General features: G+C 32.9%; 2 protein-coding genes across 5 annotated transcripts; both read right to left on the bottom strand.

Annotated features, from left to right (window-relative positions):
* Window positions 234–7,089, bottom strand: LOC18613078. Of its 4 annotated transcripts, none has more exons than XM_018129992.1 (10): window positions 6,621–7,089; window positions 6,357–6,455; window positions 5,805–6,262; window positions 5,291–5,492; window positions 4,261–4,431; window positions 3,051–3,151; window positions 2,599–2,667; window positions 2,450–2,490; window positions 1,539–1,654; window positions 234–702 (listed from the first exon to the last, which is right to left on the bottom strand). In XM_018129992.1, the coding sequence occupies exons 1-9, from the start codon at window positions 6,786–6,788 to the stop codon at window positions 1,572–1,574; spliced, it is 1,392 nt and encodes a 463-aa protein (XP_017985481.1). In that variant the 5' UTR covers window positions 6,789–7,089; the 3' UTR covers window positions 234–702; window positions 1,539–1,571. The 4 variants fall into 4 exon arrangements, with proteins under 4 accessions (XP_017985481.1, XP_017985480.1, XP_017985482.1 ...); XM_007050124.2 differs by having other exon boundaries at window positions 267–451; XM_018129991.1 differs by having other exon boundaries at window positions 234–1,654.
* On the bottom strand, window positions 21,840–23,472 carry LOC18613077 (60S ribosomal protein L23). Its single transcript, XM_007050122.2, has 4 exons — window positions 23,300–23,472; window positions 22,911–23,195; window positions 22,582–22,623; window positions 21,840–22,043 (listed from the first exon to the last, which is right to left on the bottom strand). Exons 1-4 carry the CDS (start codon window positions 23,310–23,312, stop codon window positions 21,961–21,963), a joined length of 423 nt encoding a protein of 140 aa, XP_007050184.1. The 5' UTR covers window positions 23,313–23,472; the 3' UTR covers window positions 21,840–21,960.

Raw genomic sequence — 23,566 nt, 5'->3', positions numbered from 1 at the left:
TATTTTCTTTTCCCACTTCAAGAACTGGATTCTCTTCAAGCCTTGCATTTTCAGAATTTTCAGTGCTGACTCCTAACTAACTTCTCAGTATGTATCCACTTAAAGGAGAAGATTGCAAGGCTAAAAGCAACAAGAACAATAAGATATAGAGTTTCAAAGAAGGCATGAATTGAGCCTTTCATGCATCTAATTCCCACCAGAAGACATCACTGTCTAAGATGTTAGATGGCACTTTGCCATTTGTCTGAAATCGGAATCATTATCACCCATAGTTCTTTCCACTTTGCTTTGCCATCATTCCTAGGTCATCCTTGTCTAAAGATTAGTTGCCAGTGATGTGATGTCTGTAATGAGCACCTTTTTAAATTGTCTAGCCTTGAAAAAGGTTGCTAGTGTTTATCATTTGTGGTTTTGCTTCTGGTTTACTCACAGCGAACTTTCTGGCAAGCATCTACAGGAGATAGAGAGAGGCCAAGATTAGGTTTGCTGTGACTAAAAGTTATGCCGTCCATGCCTAAATCTGACTCTTCTAGTGCCGAAAGGAGGAGGGGAAAAGAGAGAAAAAGAGTGCCCTAATTATCAAAAGGTTCGGTGTCACTTGATCTGGAGGAAGGCCCACAAAGATGTGAAAATAGTTTTGTGGGGCTGACAAACAGATGCTTAGTAAAAGCAACTTGTAACAAAAACAGGCACCACCAATCACTGTATGCAACAATAAGTTTCATCACCCTTTCATTGTACAAAAAGAAGAGATAAAGTTGACGCACCCACCTACATAGTTCAGTTTGATATGAATGATAAAGATAACACCTAGAAGCATTTCAAGGAAAATGTTCCACTCAGACTTAACTCCTTGTAGTCTTTTACATGCAAAATGATTGCATCTCAAAAGCAGGAACGTGTGAGGAAAGAGAGAATTTACCATTTACAACATTTTTCTTCCACAAATAATTAGGAATTGAACCCAAAAGATTTGCCATGATTTCAGCTACTGGCCTAGGCTAACTTCTTACTTACAGAAAACCGTTTCAATAGCCAATCTAGTATTTTACATCTATAATTTTGTATTTCTCCCTATATTTTATTGGTTGAAATTTCTCTCTGGACAAGTGGATTTTGCTTACCAAATATGAATTTATCCTTTGTTTCATAGATTACAATGAACCTGTCTTAAAGCCTTACAATCTTCCCATTTCTTACCACTTCCCTAGAAAAGAAGAGGGGAGGGGGACAGTGATAAATACGTGATCATATCAATTCCTAATCAAGTTCCATACCTTCTTACCATACCCAAATCAACCTTTCTCTTTCTGCTTGATTATAACAAAGTGGGACAATCACATTTAGGCATTGTGAATCTTTGAAATACTAAGATTCAACTCAAATGTCTATTTAAAAAACCTGGCCTATGTTTTACATACAGTTAACACCAAATGTGATATGTAACAACAAAAATTTAGATAAAAAAAAAATACCTCCCGCTACAAGTATATGCAAATGAAATGCCATTTTCAGCAATAGATGTAGAAAGAGGGAACCTTATTGAAGACCAGCCTGACAATTTTCAGCTATCAAGCACCACATGTGCCATGTATCATTTGAGCACCACAAACATGAAAGATGTAGAGACACCAAATTCTCTCAGCAAGTTCACCTGGGAAGACATCATGTATTTGATGTCCAATATCCAAACAAAAATTAGAGTGATCTATTTCTGTTGGCATAAAGCATAGAATCCTCAATAAAGAAGAAACAGATAGCTGGAAATAATAATAAGTTCCTGTTGTCCCTATGTTGATTACCCATACACTGGATGTAAGGTTTGTTTGCATCCAGGATTTCACTCTTCATGTAGCTAACAGACCTATGTCATTTGCTGAAGTTATACTTGTGGCTTTTATCACATAAACATGATTCAAGTTCTGGTATGCCATTGGCACTATAATCTATTAAAGAGATCTCCATAAGCACAGGCCATCTTATGCCAACAGCTAGGCAATGTGCATTCGAGTAGAAAACACTAGCCTTGCTTTAGTCATAAATACAGTCAATAACTGCTTCTGTGAAAGCTACCTAAATATTAAACAAAAACCTTGATTACTTATTTCTTAATTTTCACCTGCAGGGAACAAGTAAAGCAATTATAAACAGATTCGGAGATCATAATTGTTGACACTGAGAGTTGACTGACAAAAATGACGAAATTGCATGTGTACCATGCGTATGCAGAAAAGTAACTCTCTAAGTTTTAGGCTTGTACTTCAACAAATTAATTTCTCAAGGTCTGCTTGGAACAAGATCATAAGGCCACCAGCCTAATAGCTAGTTAAACCTTATGGCATTTGGTATATAGTTTCAGCAAGGCACGTAAAATTTACATTGCACATCGTGATGCTGTATAAAAGCATGCATGAAAAGAATATGAAGATGGAGAGCTGAATATACTCACAGTCTTTATGCTCATTCCAATCTTGAATACAACTGCAGCATCTACAAGACAAAATATAGGAATTGAAGATGAAAATGCTGTCATGGAAGGATCGAAACAATGAGTCATATTATAATGAAGAATTAAAATTTGATTTACAGATGCCAAACCTCATGGTGGAAGGATTTCCTTTGAATTGAGTATCTATTTCACTCAGGTAAAGTCTAAATAAGGGTGACCTGCAATACCATTTACAGTCATCTTAAATCATGGAGCAGGCAAACTGCAAGCACTCTTAGATATGTCCACAGGTCAGTATTAAAATTAAAATCAAATGGAAATTGAACCATTCCATGGTAATATAGAGATATTCAATCATCATCAATTTATTTAAATATGAGTTCCTAATTCGTATTAACTAATTTCTGCCTTGGTAGGTATATGCAATAGGCCTTATATTAAAATTCATATTAAAATTGTGTTATCTACTAAATTTTAAACAAGCATAAAAGACGAAGTTTTATTGTTCACAGTCTAACATGTCTGTAATTTCCTAATTATCTATTCCAACAAAGTGAGCTGACTCAAATTATCCAAAGCCACACACAGAGATCAATAATACCAGGATGGAAGTGAAATTGCTGTAAGGGCAGGGGATGATTTCCACAACAGATGAACTTGACCACCCAAGAGTCCCATCAGAAAATCGAGAATGCCAGCTTCCTAATTTAGACAACCAAAATAAACTATAAATAGTGAGCCAAACTAGAAGATTAAAAGCAAGAACAAAACTGGTTTGGAGCTAGAGTCCAATATAACAACATTCCCATGCTTCAAAAACAGACAAAATACAGAACAACTCACAGAACAAATTTGCACTACAATTAAAGATGTAAAGCACACTACTTGGACTCAGGGGCAAAATACCGTCTTTCAACTCATTTTTGATATTTTTTGTCTATTGCAAAAGTTGCATAGCGTACTCAAAAAGAGTCCAATGTGACAGAAATAGAACTACAACGATTTGGTCTTCACAAAGCAATAATTTTTATGCAGTAGATAAGGAAAAAAGATAAAAGCTAACTACAAGAATAAGGCTAATAGGTTCCTCTCTGCTTTTCAGCACCAATCAAGCCAAAAATTTCCAAATGTTTTTTGTGCATCTGTCCAGTGATGATAGGTTCTTGGCTAAAGAAGTGGTAAAAATGGCAGGATTACCATAAGTGTGACAGGATAGTCGAGTGACTTTGAATAAGAAAACAGGGAGTCAGAAATGCAGTTAAACTATATCATGGAGCTTAGGATCTATATTCTACATGATAATTTAAAAGTCAGGACCATTCCAATGAAAATCAAGGGTTTTAAGAACTCGGAGCATATGGAAAATCTCTTGAGATTCTGAGATCAGCATGGCTGCAGGCACAAGAACCAATGACTTCTGCAGCATCTGGGGCTCAATCATTGAACCATGGACTGTAAATCATCAACCTCCTTATAATACAATAATAAAAGAGTAAAACCACCTTTACTCTTATTAACAAAAAACCCTAGAATAACAAAGAAAGTTGAAATAATGAACTTAACAAAAACAATAATTAATGCTTAGATAAGATCAAACACAATTAAGCTCCTCCAATACATGCCTACATAGATAAATACATACTTACATACAAACATGCCTACATGCATAGACACATACATGCACACAGACATTTACATGTATACATACATATGCACAAACATAAACACAAGTACACTAAAGATGGTTGTACTCCAACAAAACAGGCATATGGAACATTCTTTGATCTCTACAATTCACCCTTAAAAGATACCTTTGATTTCATTATATCCTCTTTTTGATTAAAAGTTTGAGACTTTCCAAAGTCTGAGTTAGCAAGCATGTGATATTGCTTTGAGATGGTAACAGAATCATAAGATACTGAAGTTAAGTGTTCAATTATGTAATTCCATCTGCTTGCAATGCATCCAAGTAATAAAAGCTCCTGTTCCAAGAGACAAGAAGGGGGAAAAAGATGAATTAGAGCTTAAAATGAAAATAAATACCCTCTGGAAAAAGACTCACATAAGATAAATCCCCACATTAAAAACTTGAATAGACCCCACATCTATATATGACCAAAACCAATCTTGGCTAAGCAAAGATATTAGTGTTCACACTAAGATTTAGGTGCAATTAATTGATCACAACCAGTTGGTATCAATGATGAAAACTGAAACTATTCTCTTGTAAACAAGAAACAAAATGAAATTCTGCTGCAGTCAAGTTGCAGATAAAAGACAGAGTTTAACGTTTACTGTGGCTAAAAGTGTCCCGAACTGATTGCAAGTAAAAACCACTGTCCTTTTCCCAAGAGTTAAAACAAGCTTTCAAGTCCTTTTACTTTCATAGAACTGCAGTGATAAGTCATCTATCATAAACATCATGCAACAACAAACAGTAAAAAAGAGAAACACATATGCTTTTCTTTTACTCATGATCATAAATAAAAATATCTTGGAACGTCAATCACTCATTCAAAGTCCAAATAAACAAATGGCAAACAATTGCTGAGGATAGCATATTTACTGGTAACATAAAATTGGTGTCTTTCTGCCAAAATTTCTTACATCCCCAGCCTCCCAAACTAGCATAGCTGCCACTTGCAACATGTAGATGGACATAATGACATGACAGCCAAAAACATAGCACAAGCATAAGAGCAAGAACTAGACAAGTATAGACATGACCAAGCAAGTGACACTCATAGCTAGGATACACATCAACCATGGTCAAGCACGCTTTAATAAAAAGTTCACACAACCTTACATCACTATCAATTATATCAAGTAGAACAAACTTACAATTGCCTCATGTATATCACAGTTGCTATCTTTTTCAGAAAAGTTCAGCTGTCCAAACACTTTCCCCCATTGTACCTTAGTGCCTGAAAATATTAAACTGGCACCAGAAACCAATCTAATAGTTCTCTTATCAAGAAAATATGACAAAGCCCTTGACTTCCACTGGTTCCATGTGAACACAGCAACTGATGCATCTGCACTTCTAAGTACAAAGATAAATATTTTGGCTTAGACATTCAAGAAAAGTGATGCAGACTAGAAGTAATTGATCCATCGAATGTAACTCACAGATTGTAATTAATGCACCAGAAAATTGTGAGTTGACATACTAACAAGGGATATCCATGATTTCAAAGAGAATGAAAGGTAGTCTTCTAGAAAGAGTCAGATGGTTATGTTAAGACAACAAACAGATTTCACTACCTTTCTAGAACTAAGCTTTCACTAATGTATTAAATTTCTAAGCTATCATGTTTTCAACATGGAATTACTAGCAAGAAAAATCAGTACATACTGCAGTAAAGCTGGAAGACTTTCATGCTTCATTTTTTCTCTAAATAAGCTACAGTCAGATTCAGTCCAGCTGCTCTGTCTTACAGCATTAGAAAGAATATTCACTCCTTCCTCAATAGTTGATATGCATGACACTGCAGATTGCCTCCTGAAGAGTTCTTGAACAGCAAGTTTAGTAAAATTATCACTGCCAGAGTCTTCAGTTTCCATGGTTGGAGTTACATCTAGAGATGAAGTAAACAAATTCCCCATACAAAGTCTATTTTGCAGTGTCAACTTATTCAAATACGCATTGAGACAGTCATGTTCTGTCTCTGAAAGTGCACTAAGGTCCATCTCGATGGTTGATGTCAAGATTGCTTTAAGATGTGAATCCCTCAATGGTAAATTATGGAGTAAGTGTTCCAACATATAACCTCTTGCCCTTCTAAGAGTAGCAGATGATAAATGTGCAAGACCCTGCCACCATTAAAAAAGATTGATACTAATAACAATTCAATCACATAGAATTTCAATTAGCATATCACAAAACAAGATGTATAAAGACCACCACCTGAGGGAAGGAAGGATGGGATGCCATTTCGAATAGCGCTGCATCAAGTTCCTCTAAAGACTCTCGGTAAACATCCAAGCTTCTCAAACGCCTAAAGACCTAAGCAATATGATAAAAGAAATTTCAATTAATATAATTTGCATTTCCCCAACAAAGATATGAAAAGGAATTTCTTTTAATTTTTTATTAAAGGATCTTAAATTTGTTAAATCGAATGGAATAAGCCAATCAATAGGTTTTAGAGAAGAAAGAGAGGGTACCGACGTTTTCAAAGAAGAGAGCCCAATGAAAGGCTCGCTTGATGTTGTCGGAGTCCCAGTGGGCAAGAAGACCAGATGATTGATACCCAGATGCTAAAATGAGTATATCTACAAACCCTTTTATCAGTTTCATCATTTCTTCCAACGATATGTCTGGGTAATTCCATCCCATTCTGTTTTTTCTTTTTCTTTGGTTCTCTTAATTTCTGCTCTCAACTATGCCGATTCCGAAACGAGATACCAAATTGGGAAGAGGTTTGAAGCCAAGCTCGGTTTGGGTCGCACCTGGTTAAGTGTTTAAAGACGGGCAATGGACTTTTCACGGAAGTGAAAGAGAGAAAAATAGAACAGAAGAAAGAAGGTCGAGACTCCGACACTCTGGAGAGAAGACCGCCAACGCTCTGAGTTGGGGATTTTCAGTTTTCCCGCCCCCAACTGATCGACTCTCAAAAGGCTAAAGCCTAAAAATGAAAAAAGAAAATGAAATTTGAATATTTTTCTTCTCAGTTTGGTAATGGAAAATTTTATTTGTATAAAATACATTTTATTAAAAAATTTAATATTTTTTTATTGTTAGATAAATTATCATAAATATTTTTTTGAATTATAAAATTTTCCATCTTCAATAACTTTCTGCCATCATACTATAAAATATAAACATTTATTAATTATGCAATACATCCAAAACATTTTTTTAATATTAAGAATATTATATATAAATAATATTTAACTCTTTTTATTTATTTATTTATATATTTTTCATCATATTGTTATGTTGGTTTGTTAAGTAAATCAATCATAAATTAGAAATTAAAAAAATTAGAGATTTTCTTGTGTGAAAATTTTGTTTAATATTTAATAAAAAAAAATTTAATTGATCTTAATTATTTTGTATTATACTAAAAATTTTAGTATCTTAGAAAAACTAATTATAGTGATATGATCATTATGAAATGATTGAATAGAAATAATTAATCATGTTTTGTTGAAAAAAAATTAATAACTAAACAAAAGAAAAAAATATAATGATGCTTTATTGTTTTGTGAGATCAATCATACAAGGAGGGAAGGGTAATATTTTACAAGTGAGATTGATCTTAAGATTTATTATATCAATCTTAGAGAGGAGGGAAGATAGATAGAAAATGTCTTACACTATTCGCAAGTATAAGATATTTTTTGTAAGTCAATGTAAGTTTTCCGTTATCTGCAAAACATTTTATATTTGTAAAATTTTTTCCTCCTTTTAAATGGAGGAAAGAGATTAAAAAATTTTAATTAAATTATGCAATTAGTCCTTGTACTCTAAAAAAATGTAAATAGTCCATATACAATAATTTGTATAAATTAGATCATTATATTTTGTTAATTTGTTAATTTCAATCTCTAACTGTAACACTATTAAATTTAATTGTTAATTATGTCAACATAACATTTTGATCAAATTGACATGATACTTCTTATTGATGTGGCATTGACTATTTACTGATGTGGTATTACTTAGATTTCTTGTAGGTATTTGTTCACTAATAGGTATCAATCGAATCTTAAACCTTTATTTAGGTCTTTAGCCATAATTAGATAGTTAGATAACTATTTCTACTATGACATTGTATCAACATTAATGAATTAAAACATATTTAATTTTAAAACACTAAACCTAAAAAATAATATAATTTTTTTTTTTAGAATTATAGGAGAAGGATTTGAATCTTACTTTTTAAATAGAAAATCATGCACTAACCAATGAACCAAATATTCAAGTACAACAAATAATATAGGATTACTATCTAATACTAGTAAGAAAAATATATCATATATTCGATCAAACCATGTACCTAACAAGAGAGAACAATGAATAGGCATAAGCTAGAAATTTACCCATTTAATTGATGCTGCGCTTGGGTAGTGAATGCTTCATTTTTTAAATCTACAAATGCTTATTAACCTACATAACAAAAGAAGGATAATTTGATGTGTATGATAAAAGAGAAGACCTACAAGACTTTAGAGAGCTAATAGTAAATTGAATGGAATTAATAAGGAACCACCATATGTTTCAACTTTATTACTTTCCACTAGAGCAAGGATGAATAGAGGACACGTCATGGTGAGAGAAAAGCCACGAAAGCATGTAATGAGGAATAACACCGGCTAGATGCCGAATCAAAAGAATTGTTATAGATTCCAATGCTTGAGGGTTTGATGTTGTTCCTTCTACACCTTGATACTCAAAATGTTGCATTTGAGGATTGCTAAAAAGGCTAAGAGGATGGAATAGCAGCCATTAAAGCATTCATCAAGAAAGTGTCGTGTTCATATTGCATCAACACATAATCAATGTCACATCAATAAAAGTGTCACATCAACTTGATTAAGATATCGTATTAGTATATTTATCGGCTAAATTTAACTGTATTAGATTTAAAGATTGAAATTAATAAATTGACAAAGTACAAAGACTTAGTTTATACAAATTATTGTATAAAAACTAAATTTATATTTTTTAAAAGTACAAAAACAAATTACATAATTTAACCAAAATTTTATTAAAAAAAGATTTCAACCTTACTGAATGTGGCCTCTATTAAGCATTTTTTTTCAATAAAAAATGTTAAGGAATTAAAAACAAAGAAAATAGTGTACTATCTTTCTTTTTCTCATGAAACAAGTATATTAGTTTTAGGTTTTATTTTGGAAAAACAATGGATAATTTTTTTATTGTATAATGGTTAGATTTAACTATATTTTTTAGTTAGTGACTTAATTTGTGCATTAACACTTTTTTCCTTCTTTATTGATTTTTATCCTATTATCAAAATTATCTTAAATGAAGAGCAAAATGGGCACATCTCTTTATCTAATCGCTTATTTTTTTTAAAAAAAAATGTTATTGACTTTAGTAATTTTTTCATGACAAAACATGTGACTCAGACCCTAATCTAAATATGTGTGTGGTCATTATAAACTACATGTTTGAGTAATAGATTTTGAAAAGAAACAAGATTTTAAATTTTTTTCAAATAAAGTTCATAGTAAACATCCATCTTGGTCAATGTAATATTTCTTTTTTGAAAAATTAAATTATTCATAAATAAAATTGGAATTGAGAGTTCCTTGCAACTATACAAGACATGAGCCCAACTTTTGGATTGTTATTACAAGGGTACAACCAACATAACAAACTAACAAAAAGGCAAGCCCACAATAAAAATATCAAAGTAAGTTAATGCAATATTTGAACTTATTATATTTATCTTGTAATCTTAGTTGTAGTTTATTTTGTAAACTCTTAGCAACTTGTATATTATAAATAGATTATGAAAAGTGTAACGATTTAGGTCTAAGCACTATTGATTCAATAACATTTTGTATCTAAATCACATTGCTTTCAAAAGTTTAAGTTAAAGTTGCTAATAATTATTGACTTATACCTTTATATAAATCTTTAATAATCATATTCTCATATGATATGAGTTGAGGCATCACATCTTATCCACTCAATTCTTTTATATCTTCATTAAGGTCACATATCACAACCATAATAAAGGCCCATTGCATAGAATAGAGATCTCACTAGTGCAATGTGAATGTCCACATTGGGCTAATACATGTTTAAATACCAATTGCAACATATTGGGTCCAAGTACCATTGGTCCAACAATTTTTTGAGTCTAAATCACACGATCTTTAAAAGCTTAAGCTCAAGTTGCTAGTAATGATTGACGTATGCACTTATATTGGCTTTCAACAGTCACATTCAAATATGATGTAAGATCAAATATCACAAAAAAAAAAATGGCATTTATGTCTTCTCTCTCAAATTTTTTGCCTCACCTGTTTTTTTTGATGGTATCAAAGTTGTAACGCCCTCAGGATGTTTTTCTTTTTTATCCTAAATCTTCTTCATCATCAAATAATCATGTTTAAAGCCTCATCTACTTCTATTATCAATATCACATGTTGTTGCATGCTTACAAGGCAAGCTTGAAATTTGCCAAACCTTAAATGGAAAACTCCAAACTCCTATTTGCAAGTTCACCACAAAACTCCTTCCACTTTCAAAGACATTAAACTCACTCTCACTAGTAGGCACCATTTTGCAAAACTAACCACTGTGCTTAACTCCATCAAGTTTTTTCTTAATTGCTAGAGTAATTACCATATCCCATGCGTCACAGACTTGGAACTTTAGCTTAGAACTGTGAGGCTTTAAGCTCGTACGTGAAGGCTAAATAAGCCTAACTCTTAACATAATGTGGAAGCAAAAATAATGAAGAAGAAAATTTAAAGAAACAGTAATTGTATTATTCCTTATAGGCAAACAAAATACCTATGACTTATGCTAATTGCTTAGTTGGCAACTTGGTGCCTTATAAAAAGACCCTAAGGGGTTTATTTATATGATAACCCCTCTTAACCCTAAGTGAAATCTTAATCTTATTTGAGTTGCAAGCAAAGTAAATAAGGATAACATAAACAAAAAAAGTGTCATATTCTTAATAGAACACAACTAATTGAACCCTAGTTGCCATTCCCTATCAACATTACACAAGAATTCTAACCTTTATAAACAACCTTCATATGCATGCACCTTTCTTATGTGCAGGCCTCGCATGCCTAACCCGTCGCTTTGCACTACTCCACATGGCCCATATCTTTGCACCTTGTGTGTACGACCTAACTCTATAGGTGTCCTTTGCAACAGCAACCCCATTCGTTGCCGACCCAATGAATGCTTGGGTTGAAATCTCGTGTCATGACACCATGTACATGCCTTCTCATATCTATCATGTGACTGTTTCATCAACTTCACTCTAAATCCTTTAATATAGTTAAGAATAGCTTGCTTCAAACACAACCAATCCATTTATCGAAGCTCTCGACCATGTTGTTTATGACATGATCACTCTTCACATTAGGAACAAAGGTTAGCTTTGTGCAGAAGATTAATGGTTTTTCCATCAACCATTAGTATGCATCACTATATTCTATCTTGATCTTCATCATTGCTTAATTTTATTCCCATTGATTACATGCTTTCACAACTTTTCATAAGTTGACTTTGAAATCTAAACCCACAAACATTTATCTGAAATTATTAAATAAGTATCTAACACACTTTCTTTGAGTTGCATGTGGCATGACTTTTGTGATGATTTCATTTAACCCTTACCACATAACAAAATTGAATAAATTAATTAATCAAATCAATAAATGAAATCAATAATGAAATCAGTTTATCTTTTGGTCATCACTCATCAATGTTAATAATCTATTAAATTCATTAATGAAAATACTCAATAGTTGCAAAAACCATGCTCATGCATCTTCATTTTCAAGTTCCACAACATCAACAACAATAGGAAACAATCCATAATTTCTATCGATGACCATAACTGATAACAAAGCTACTTCATAAGGCCATTTTAAGTGGCATCCATCAACACCAACAAAAAACCTTCATCCATTACTAAACCTTTTTTTCATGACTTCAAAAAATAGGAAAAAAAAACTTTTAAAAGTAGGGTTCACACTAATTTATGGCCTTTTTAATTGCATGGTAATACTACCAAGTTTAGTATTTTTCACCATCGAGCATATAAATGCAACAATTTGTATGACCTAGTATGAGTCCTTTAGGTTCCTCTCTTGCTATTATCTTAGCCTTATATAGCTTCTTTAGATTCACTATCACACCATACTTCTTAATCAGTTCATGCTACACTAATTTGTAAGACATGTTTGGTTTAAAATATAATTGAAAGCCAAGCTTTTTTACTATCTAACACTTGTTGCGGCAACATGGTTATTGTTGACTCCTTTACAAGTGTGTTCACCTTCTAGTATTTTTATCTTGAATGCCTTCCTATCTAGAATAAATGTTACATGAATCCTCCAATTACAAACATTCCCCTTATAATATGTTGTATACTTTTTGTCATTTTTAGTCTTATATATCTCTAATTCTTCTTGAATTACATAATCATTCATGAATTCTTTAAAGTGATCAATACTGTTAAATAACATATTCTTGACAAGCTTTACTTTTCTAAACTCATCATGTGCATAAAGAGTACTTGTTATAGGCCTATCAATTAATTTGTCCTTTTTATTAGAATCAAAACTTCCATTATTTCACTATTCAACATAACTTCTAAGATTAGATAAACCATTAACATTACTGTAAAACCCTAACTTTTATAAATGCGTAACTAGGTGTAGGAACAATGATGTGGACTAGGAGGAATTTCGTCCTTTCCTTAGTAAGTGTTATTAAATATTTTGGTAACCAAAATATTTAAGGTTTATGCTTTTGGAGATGTATTTTAAATTTTATGAAAAAGGTTTAAAGAGTAAATAATAGAAAGAAGGAATTATCGTTAATTACCCCTAAGTAATAGAAAGAGGGCATTTCGATTAATTATCTCTAAATAATGAAAAGAAGGCATTATGTTTAATTACCCTTAAATAATGAAAAGATGGCATTTCAATTTATTACCCTAAATAATAAAAAAAAGGCAATCCGATTAATTACTCCTAAATAATAGAAGTAAGACATTCCGGTTGATTACCCATAAATAATAAAAAGAAAGTAATTTGTTTATTTACCTCGAAATAACATAAAGAAGTTAGTTACTCTTAAATAACACAAAAACATGTTTGACTTTTTAAAAAAATTGTGGCCAAGCTTCTTTAGGAAGCTTTACGTCTTTCTTTATAGCCGCCCATCATTCTCCAAAAGCGTTTTCTCCCTTGTTTATTTTTTTCAACTCAAGACCACATTTCCTCCAACAAGAAAGCCATGATTTTCTTTCTTTTTCTTTGTCCTTTCATTCTTCTACTTTAAACCTTCATTCTTCCTTCTTGCTCACTAAATCAATAGCTTCTAACACCATTTATTCCCTTGATAGCTGAACATAAAAAAGAGAAAGAAAAATTTCTCTTCATCCTAGTTTTTCTCTACACTACCACTTTCAAATATACCAAGATTGTAAACTTTAATCAATTTTAAGTAAGTAAATGTGAGATTTCAACCCACAAAAACTCCAAATTTTATGGTTTTATTTTTCAAAAAAATTGATTTCTAATTTTTCATAATTTTTTCCTTAAAAATATTAGGTTTTGTTGAATTTTACATCTCTGAGCTCACCAAGGTAAGGAAACCTTAAATTTGAGTAGTTAGCTTAATGGGTTTGTAAATTATACTAGAATTCTAATTTAAATTTTAGGTTAGGAGTAATTTAGCTAGTGTATATTTATTAAAATTATTAATTTTGAATTTTTATGATATATTTGGGATAATTATTATTTATTAGTAATTATAGGTTCTATTGGTATTTCAAAACTCAACTTGGATCGAGGTGTTAGTGGTGTTGGTTTTGTAAGATGGTATTAAAATGTGAATGGACTTGCATTCAAACTGTTTTGTTGGAAAATGCATGAAACTTTTTGAAATATTGTGCCTATAAATGTTTCGGGATTGTTTTATTAATATGTTCATAGGTACATATGTTTATATATATATATATGTAAGACTATATAAAATATATGCACATTTTATTATACAAACTTGCACGAAACTATCACAACTCAAACTAAAGGGTCATGAACGGCGCACGACTTTAGCAAACGAAGTTTGCGAGATAACAAATCAATTCAAGCACAATGCATATATCCATAGGTTTACGTAGCTAACAAATGTTCATTTAATAACATAACTTCAAAGTTTATAAACATTGCTCCTTGGCACAATGGACATAATAGTGTTTCACAATATTCGCAAGCCATACATGGGCTAGCATAATGGGTTCGTCCCATACAACAACTAAACCAAATAAATAGCAACACAGTGCCTACATAATCCGAAGTATAACATAGATGAAAAAAAAAATCAAAATCGAAAACGAAAACTGACACAAACTCAAATTCAGTAGAATGGACTCTTCAAATGGTAAATGCCTAATAGATGCCAAAAGCATTTGTCTAAAAGACGATACTAACCACCTGAATCTTGTAGTTTATTTATCTACATAATGTAACAAATGATTGGGGTGAGTCATCTATAACTCGGTGAGTGGAAGCAAAAAGAAATCTAATATAGATTGTGCAGAGACATGTATTAAAATGCATTCACAACAACCTTGATGAATACTTTTCCATCCAAATGAAGATAATAGCACCGTGCCACGAGTTTTGCCTTCACAACAACCTTGAAACTTCGCTTCTGTAAAGGACAAGTGAATAAGAGACTCGTAAGCCTAACTGTGAATTCCACTCTTTGGGGAGCCTTAATGGTAGCATTGTACACAGATCGAGGATCTACATTGGTGACTTTTCCATGGAAAATACTTATGGTTTGTGGTTAGCCACTTGTCATGGTAAGCTACATTGATAGATAGTTACGTGCATTATAACCAAATCTAGGAAGCAACGATGAGCAATTGTTAGATTTTGCATCAATTAAATGTGCTATAAATGATCCACTGAAGCCTTCATGACATATGAACTGTATATAAGACATCTCATCCATGTCATAGACTATGCTCAAGTTTATTGCTCTAGCAAGTATCAATTGACTAGTACTGTGGGCGGATTTAGCATCCTTGTTCACCTTCCGACTCATTGGTTTTGCTTCATCGATAATTAGTATGTTAACATTGAGTTGCCTATTTCTGCTTTGCTGTTTTGTGATGCTCTTGTTTTGGCCCAAGGCTTTTTGTTTTAAAGAGTCATAAGATCTAAGATGATATTTTGCTTAAGTGTTTTCTTTGTGTTCGAGTTATGCAGCTAGTTTTTTATGGGCAACTCTCACAAGTTGTTATTGTACAATCTTCATACAGCTAAGGCAACTATTATGGCCATCAAGAGTTTTAGTCAACGAGGACTTAAGACTTGAAGTAACAGGTTGGTAACTAGTTTAATAAAAATAACACTTTTTAAAAAAATGCATTCACGATGCAAACAGAGCTATCTACATAACATTTCCAAAAAGTAAGGTATGCAGAAATCATCCTTGTAGGGTACTTACTAAGATTTATTGAAATTTTCATTCAAACAGTACTTCTACCAACCTTAACTAGTTCATTTCATGATCAAACTTAATACAAGTCTAATTTGAACTTACCTCAAAGATCCCTAAACAAATGCTTGGTCGCACCTCATACACAGATCAAAAATCATTACTCAAGAGGTATAACATGCTATTATGAAAATCGTTTCATTATATTCAAAGCATAATCATTGAATGGTACTTTTTGGATGTAATCAAAGTCAACATAGGATAACTAGCCAACAGAATCAAATCACACATAGTACCGAAATAACTAGTAGGAAGTCAAATCACACACGGTACTGAAGCAATCGATGGACAATCAAATTACACACGATGTCAAAGCAACTGACAAAAAATCAAATCATGCACAGTGTTGAAGCAACCGACAAAGAATCATATGTCATAGGGAAAGAGTGTCACTCAACCACAATTAAATCAACATCCGAAATTTATAACCATTAGAAGGAACACATAAACATTACCTCGAAAACATTAAATCATTTTCTCACATGCATAGCTAACCTAAACATTTATTCCATATACCTCTATTCATCAAATGTATCAACATATGATGAATCTTTGCTAATTCATTTATCATCTACAATTGCACCCATGTATCGAATACAACCTCATGTGAATGAATATATGGCAACCCAATAGTCTGTAACGGTGCTTAGATAGGCAACTCATCATTCACAAAGTCGGAGACAACAATTCTCAATGTTGGGAATTCAAAGAGCAACATAATATATTCGTCATTTTGTAGCTCATAACAAAACAAACAGCACATACACAATTCATTTAAGGGCAGACAGTTCAGAGAGGCTTGTTTCCCATTTCCAAATCGTATTCATACGACTTTTATAAGGCATTTCAGAAAATCGAAACAATATCCAATCAAAGGCAAAATTTATAATTCATGGTCAACACTAGCATAGGCACAATTCTTTTAGGCAAACACAACAATTTTACCTTTAAGATGAGCATTCATGCATTTGTATATATATATATGTGTGTGTGTGTGTGTGTGTGTGTGTGTGTGTGTGTGTGTNCAATTTTACCTTTAAGATGAGCATTCATGCATTTGTATATATATATATGTGTGTGTGTGTGTGTGTGTGTGTGTGTGTGTGTGTGTGTGTGATATAGCGCTTAGTTTTAAAATTAAATCCCCAGTCACTGTGACAATTTAAGCAATCCTACAGCAACTTGAGATTTTTCTTGCTCACCAACAAGTTCTAAACTCAATAATTATTTCCAACAACCAAATCTGAATGTCTCTGCTCATCAACAAGCTTCCAAATTTAGCAATGATCTTTCTATGTCCAACAACAATGCTTAAACTCTAGTTTCCCCTTCTCACAAAATATAATCAATTATTTCTTGGCATTCAAATATTCTTCCAGCACTAAACTTAGCCTAACTTCCATCCACTTTGCATTCTAAGTTTTAAAATGCTTAAATAGTCACCTCAAACGCCCATTCAAACCACTCTCAAGCTCACCAATCGGCCAAATTAAAGGGAGGGAATCTCCACTAAATAAAAACAAAATTTAAAGTTATATCTTGATAAAAACGCAACTCAAAAGGTTAGGAGGCTTAATTTTACGTCTATAATGGTTTTCTAAGCTCTAAAATGCCTCAAATGAGTGCCAGCAAAGGAAAGAGCTTTTATTTCTCTTTTGGTTTCATATGGGCGGACTGCTTAATGCCTAATATTTTTTTGCCTTTCCACATGCATGTATTGATACATTATTAAATGTATCAATACATTCATTCCAATTTCATTCATATCTATCGATACATTAGGCAATGTGTCAATAGAAATCAAACAGAATGCTCTTTACCTAAAATTTATCAATAAATTGGAGAATCTATTAATACATTTTTCACAGAAAGTCCCCCTTCACAAATCTATTGATATATTTGGACGATCTATCGATAAAAATTATGCAAAATGTCCCCTAGTTCAAATCTATCGATACATTCTTGAATGTATCGATAGAAATCCTGCAAAATGCGTCCCCTGTTCTTTTTGCCAAAAATGTATCAATACATTAGTTAATGTATTGATACATTTCCTCCAGAATGTAAATTTTCAACACCTCTAACTTAGTCCAAATCCAAAAGTCCAAAACCATTCCCTACTTTAATCTACACCTCAAAGCAACCATATAACTCATAAGTTTAATGCTTACATTCAAGCAACAACTCCAAAGTTCCAATTAAGCTTAAAATCTCATATGTTCATCAAACATATTTCAACATTTTGCCTGAGTATCATAACTCATACTTCCATAAACTTACCTCATACACAACATCCATTAATAACCTCAACATACCAAAATTCAAAGTCATTCTCTATAGACATAAGCATAATCATAAGTATACAAGCATACACATTAAGGTTCAAATTAACTCATCAAATAACTTAGCCAACATCACACATAATCCATATCAAAGTTTGGAGGTGTTACAGGAATAAGCTTTTGAAATATATAAATTGTCAATGTGATGATATTGCTAGTTTTATGAGTTACAGATTTTAAATAAATGTGCTAGACTTTTAATGTGATGATAATGTTAGTTTCATAAATGTTGGTTTTAAAGGAATGTGCTAGATTTTAAATAAGGAATGTTAGTTTTATGAGTTATGGATTTCATGTTTTGAAAAAAAAAATTTGATTGGTTTTATGTGAAACTTTGAGTGTTGAGGACTTAAAGATATACAAACATGAATGGACGAAATGATGCTAGCCTTGTGGTCGAGAATGACACAAGCAATGTTATGAGGTCACTAACTATAAGTAGTGGACTATTGTTACATATGCACATGTAAAGGTTAGCTACCTTGTGGATGGCCTTCATAGTGGGGCAACAAAATACCATTATCACAAATGACCTATATAATGGGACGACGAAATACCACTATCACTACACTAATGCTACTTAAGCTAACTCCACCGAATGATATATTTTTCAGATGTAATGTTTATGTGCAATTAACGAATTGAGTTTTAAAATGTGTTTCCAAGCTAGTTTATATTACCTCGTGATATATGAAAAGTGTTTAAAGTGTAAGTTCTTATATGTAGATTGAATATGTCTTGGGGGAAAATGGCTAAGTGTTTCAAAATGATTTAGGAACTGAGAATTGCATTCGTAGTTTTGGTTCCAAAAACAAATTGTATAGTCTTAAAGAAAAATGGCATAGATTTATAAAATACTCCTCCACTAATATTCTTGTTCCCTTCTTATGTCTTTCGTTGAAGTTTTATACTTATATTTTAAAATTCATGTTTTTGGTTTTCTAAACAAAAGTTAGCTGAATCGTAATGAAGTAGTTCTACCCTTATCCGTAAGAGTGGCATATGTTCCTCTAGCATTCATTAGGCTCCACCAACCCATATCACTCCACTGTCTTGTCATGCTTAATTTTGTACTTGATAGAAGTCTAATAGTTTTGATGTAGCCATTGTGTCAAATACTTATGATAGAGAATATATAAAGATAATGTCAACACTTAATATTTTAATATTGAGTTAAGGCACACTCAAAATATGTTAGGTGTTTGGATATGAATTTTATATGAATATGATGGAATATTGCTATACGAGATGTGTCAACACTATAAGGCTTGCTCGAGCTCAGTGGGCTTTACCTATTGGGCTATTGTGTCGGCCATAGCTTTGGATTGGGTCGTGACAATCATTATTAAGTGCCCTATCCTCATTATCTAAATTCTTAGCACCATTGCCTTTTGACTGACTTTGTTAATCATCACTCTCAGTCTCAAGCATCTAATCAACAATCTCACTAGACGTATCAATTCCTTCTTCCTTATTAGTGTCCATTTAAACACTACTAAAATCACTTTCACTCATATTTACATAAGAATTACTTGCCTCTATATTGTCTTTACCATTACCATTAAGTGAACTATTAGCACTAAAATCAACATTCTTTTTACCGTTACCTCTATCACTAACTACACTACTGGCATTGACACCAACAATATCTCTACCTTTACTAGTAGATAAGCTACATGCACCAACACCAACATTGTCTCTCCCTATACCAACACCAACAATCCCTTTACCTCTGCCACTAGCTCCATTAACTATTCCTCTATCTTGACTACAACCAGTAGCTACGCCAACATGTTTTTTGCCTCTATCACTAGCTAAACTAAGATTCTTTCTCCCTAAACTAGTAGTTGAACTACCAACAACTACATTACCTTTCCTTTTACTGTTACCATTTCCAACAACATCAATATCAATATCAAGCATATTAACATTATTAACATTGATAAAAGAGTTACTCTATACATGGTTCATTATTTGCAGAGCAATTGCAGGTATGAACACTAAGTATAGGTGGATTTTCTTGGAACCTTGATTCATTTTGAACAACTTCAGCACATGCTCATCACTTTGCAACTTAAATATTTCTTGGACTTTGGATATCATGCATTAATGGCTATACTCATTCTTTTGCCAATAATGGAATCATCTACAATACCTTTGAAGATGTTATTTGTCAATTTTATAAAAAAGTATCTATCATGGTCACCATCCCTACATTGAACAGATCACTGTTGCAGTAAACCACCATATCATATGAAATGTCACTAGCCATCAACAGTTGTTACAACAAAATAATTGGTTGGAGTTTCAAAATGTACAACAAACTAATTTTGCATTGCAAATAGAAAAATTTGCAACTAGGGTTTCAAAACCCCAAATTGTATTGGATTAAAGTTATAGTTTAGGGCTACAACCCTAACGCTAACCCTAAAAACTCTTGACAATAATCTACTTTTAATTGAAAATACCAAAACTTTCATACTAGGGGTTGAAAACCCCAACTTAAGGTTAAGGTTAGGGTTAAAGTTTCACTTACCATGGATTATGAAATTGATGAAACTTTCTTAGGTAAATTGATGCACACCAACATCTAATATGAAAACATTGTCTCTTTTCCTTGATTTTCTTTTGTAATTAGTTCCAATTTCAAAAAAGTGTTTAGAGTTTCAAAAATATTATTTTTGTGTCAAGGTAATCGATTTGGGCTTGAATTTATTGAGTTTTTGGATGTTTAATGAATGATTAATCGATTAATTAATGTATAAATCTAAAAAACCTTAGCTAAATGAACTTCAATTTTTTATGACTAAAGAAAATTAAAAAGAAACCTAAATAGGTTAAATCGTGTAATCTAATTCCAAAAGACACGTTTCAATATTGTTTTTTTTATCTCATGAGTATGAAAATAATTTTCTAACTTCCGCTAAAGACGTTGAGGATTCTGAGAGGATGTTTCTTTTGATACGAACGAACTGAGACGGATCTGGCTATAGTTAGTACCTATTCCCCTTTTTCAACTATTAATTTACCAACAGAAAGGTCAATTTTTCAATGTCAACAGAGTTTAATTTGATTTTGGTAAAGTGTAATAAAACAACACTTCTGTATTCTTTCTACAAGATGAAACTCATTGCATTTACAAATCCCCTATATACTCAATTTTCATTTTAAATAAGGAGGACCTAAGATAGAATTATATGCAAGGAAAAATAGAGATTTGAGATCATTGCGTAATGGATATTATCTTTCCAGATGATAATCGCCTATAAATTGGCAGAGTCTGCCTCTAGCTGCTTTTTGGAATTGGCATTAGCTAGCTAATAATAAACTTATTTTGTTCTCACCCATCTAATCCTCGATCAAAGAGCTCAATCATGCAATGATCTAGAGCGCGCACCACCTGGATCGAGCATAATCATGCAATGATCTAGAGCAAGCACCATCACTCCATACCAAAAGCTGGAGTGAGCTCATCACTCCATACCAAATGAGAAACCAAATGCTTGAGTGAGCTCATCACTCCATACCAGATGCTTCTCAAGAATGCAACAAGATCACTAGGAGTCATATCACGGATGACGGCATAAATCAACTACTAAGGTCCCAAATTCTTAGGCCAGTTAGATGAGAAAATCGTTGTTAATATGCGAATTGGCATGGCAAGGAACTTCAAGGTGAAACTTTGACGTGTTGCAAGGCATCACATTGAGAGGGATTTGTTGCTTCTACACAAGGAAAAGACCATGAAAGCATGTTAAAACCGATGTAAATTTTCTAAAATAAGTTTTAGACTACTAGATATACGAAAATAGGTTGCAAATCTTACTATTGTTTGATCAAAGTCTCTCAAAACATGTTATAAGGAAAATAATAGAAAGATAACATTAAAACTACAATCACAAACAAAACCATTAACTCTTTCAGACAATAGCATTGGCAGCACTTGCAATTCTAGGCCACAGATCGGCACACTCCTTTCCAATGGGACCAGTGATAGCAGATCCTGAGAATACCAAATCAATGAACCCAAATAAGTTTCAAATATCAAATCCAACAACATATCAATTTATGCTAGTGAACCGCAAATCGATAATAAAGGCATTGACATAAATAGCCTAACAAAAGGTAATTCCACTACACCAAAGGCAGCAACAATCACAGACAAAAAATAATCTCTCAAGACATGTTTGGGAAACCATACTTCTAAAAAGGATAACTGATATTTCTCAGGTTCTATGATAACTTGGAAGAATAGGAAGAATAGAAAAGAAAATCTTTACAAAATCAGTGAATGGTCTCCTTTTCATAATTTAGATTCGGCAGCAACAAATTTTCAGGAAAATTTCTACAGTATTGACTTGATTTCACATTTGACATCACAAGAGCAAGAGAATCGAACCATTAAATGAACTTCATCTAAAACCCACCCAAAACAACATAAGCAGCAGAGCAGAATTTTTGCATTTGACTTCATAATTCAAAACAAGCACTATTATGTAATTGAAAATATCAAAATAGAATGAAGAGATAAGTTGGTCTACCTTTCATTTCTCCCTTGGGGTTGACAATGACACCAGCATTATCTGCAAACAGATAAATAAACCCAAACTAAGTTTCAAACAAAAACAAATAAATTCCAGTACTAACTAACTAAATCAAATATACCAGCAGACAGGTAACACAATGCAATAGATAAACAACAGCATCATGCTGTTTAAAACTGGCGAATTCCTATTACTCTATGCTTCCCATTAAGAGTAACCAACAACAAAAATCAGTTACCCCATTATCAAAAAGAAGCAACAAAAACAAGTCACAGATAAAAAGATTGCAAAAGAAAAAGAAAGAAAGGAAGAAGAATGCTTTGGACCTTCGAAGTACATGTAGACGCCGTCCTTTCTACGCCAAGGTTTGCGTTGTCGGACGATGACAGCCGGCAACACCTTCTTCCTCAAATCGGGCTTTCCTTTCTTGACGGTGGCCATGACCATGTCGCCGACGCAAGCCGATGGTAGCCTGTTGAGACGCCCTTTGATTCCTTTCACTGAAATGATGTAGAGGTTCTTGGCTCCCGTGTTGTCCGCACAGTTCACCGTTGCCGCCACTGGTAAACCGAGCGACATCCTGAACTTGTTCCCCGCACTACCTCCCCTTCCTATTGCAAATTAAAAGAAACAAAAAGGCTGAGATCACCGTGGCTTTTGTTTGCTGAGTCGGAAAGTGAGGGAAAGTGGGTTGGAAAATGAACGAAAATTTTACCTCGCTTCGACATTCTGGATTGGCTCCGCCCTGCTCCTCCGTTTGTCTATGCCTCGTTACCTTGAGCGAGGATTGCTTCTATATATATGTATGTGCTGCCCTGCCCTTTCTTTCCTACTAGGGTTTTGTTGGAGAGTTTTGGACTGTTTGGCTACGCTGCCACCCGCTGCCTATTCGGGTTTTCACTTTTCCCAACACGAAACGCAGCGTTTTATTTAAATGTAACCAAAGGTGCCATTTTACCAAATTATCCCTTCCTTCTTCCTC

Source organism: Theobroma cacao, chromosome 1 (assembly GCF_000208745.1).
Source record: "Theobroma cacao cultivar B97-61/B2 chromosome 1, Criollo_cocoa_genome_V2, whole genome shotgun sequence".
In the NCBI taxonomy this organism is placed as follows: domain Eukaryota; kingdom Viridiplantae; phylum Streptophyta; class Magnoliopsida; order Malvales; family Malvaceae; genus Theobroma; species Theobroma cacao.
This window is presented reverse-complemented; position numbering and strand designations above follow the sequence as displayed.

Coding starts and splice junctions, on each gene's coding strand:
- LOC18613078 (XM_018129991.1), bottom strand. CDS start 6,788: ATGGGATGGAATTACCCAGACATATCGTTGGAAGAAATGATGAAACTG. Junction 6,456..6,620: donor GGGCTCTCTTCTTTGAAAAC/GTCGGTACCCTC, acceptor CATATTGCTTAG/GTCTTTAGGCGTTTGAGAAG. Junction 4,432..5,290: donor GTGATATACATGAGGCAATT/GTAAGTTTGTTC, acceptor CTCTTGGAACAG/GAGCTTTTATTACTTGGATG.
- LOC18613077 (XM_007050122.2), bottom strand. Junction 22,624..22,910: donor CGTCTACATGTACTTCGAAG/GTCCAAAGCATT, acceptor ATCTGTTTGCAG/ATAATGCTGGTGTCATTGTC. Junction 22,044..22,581: donor CCCCAAGGGAGAAATGAAAG/GTAGACCAACTT, acceptor TGGTATTCTCAG/GATCTGCTATCACTGGTCCC.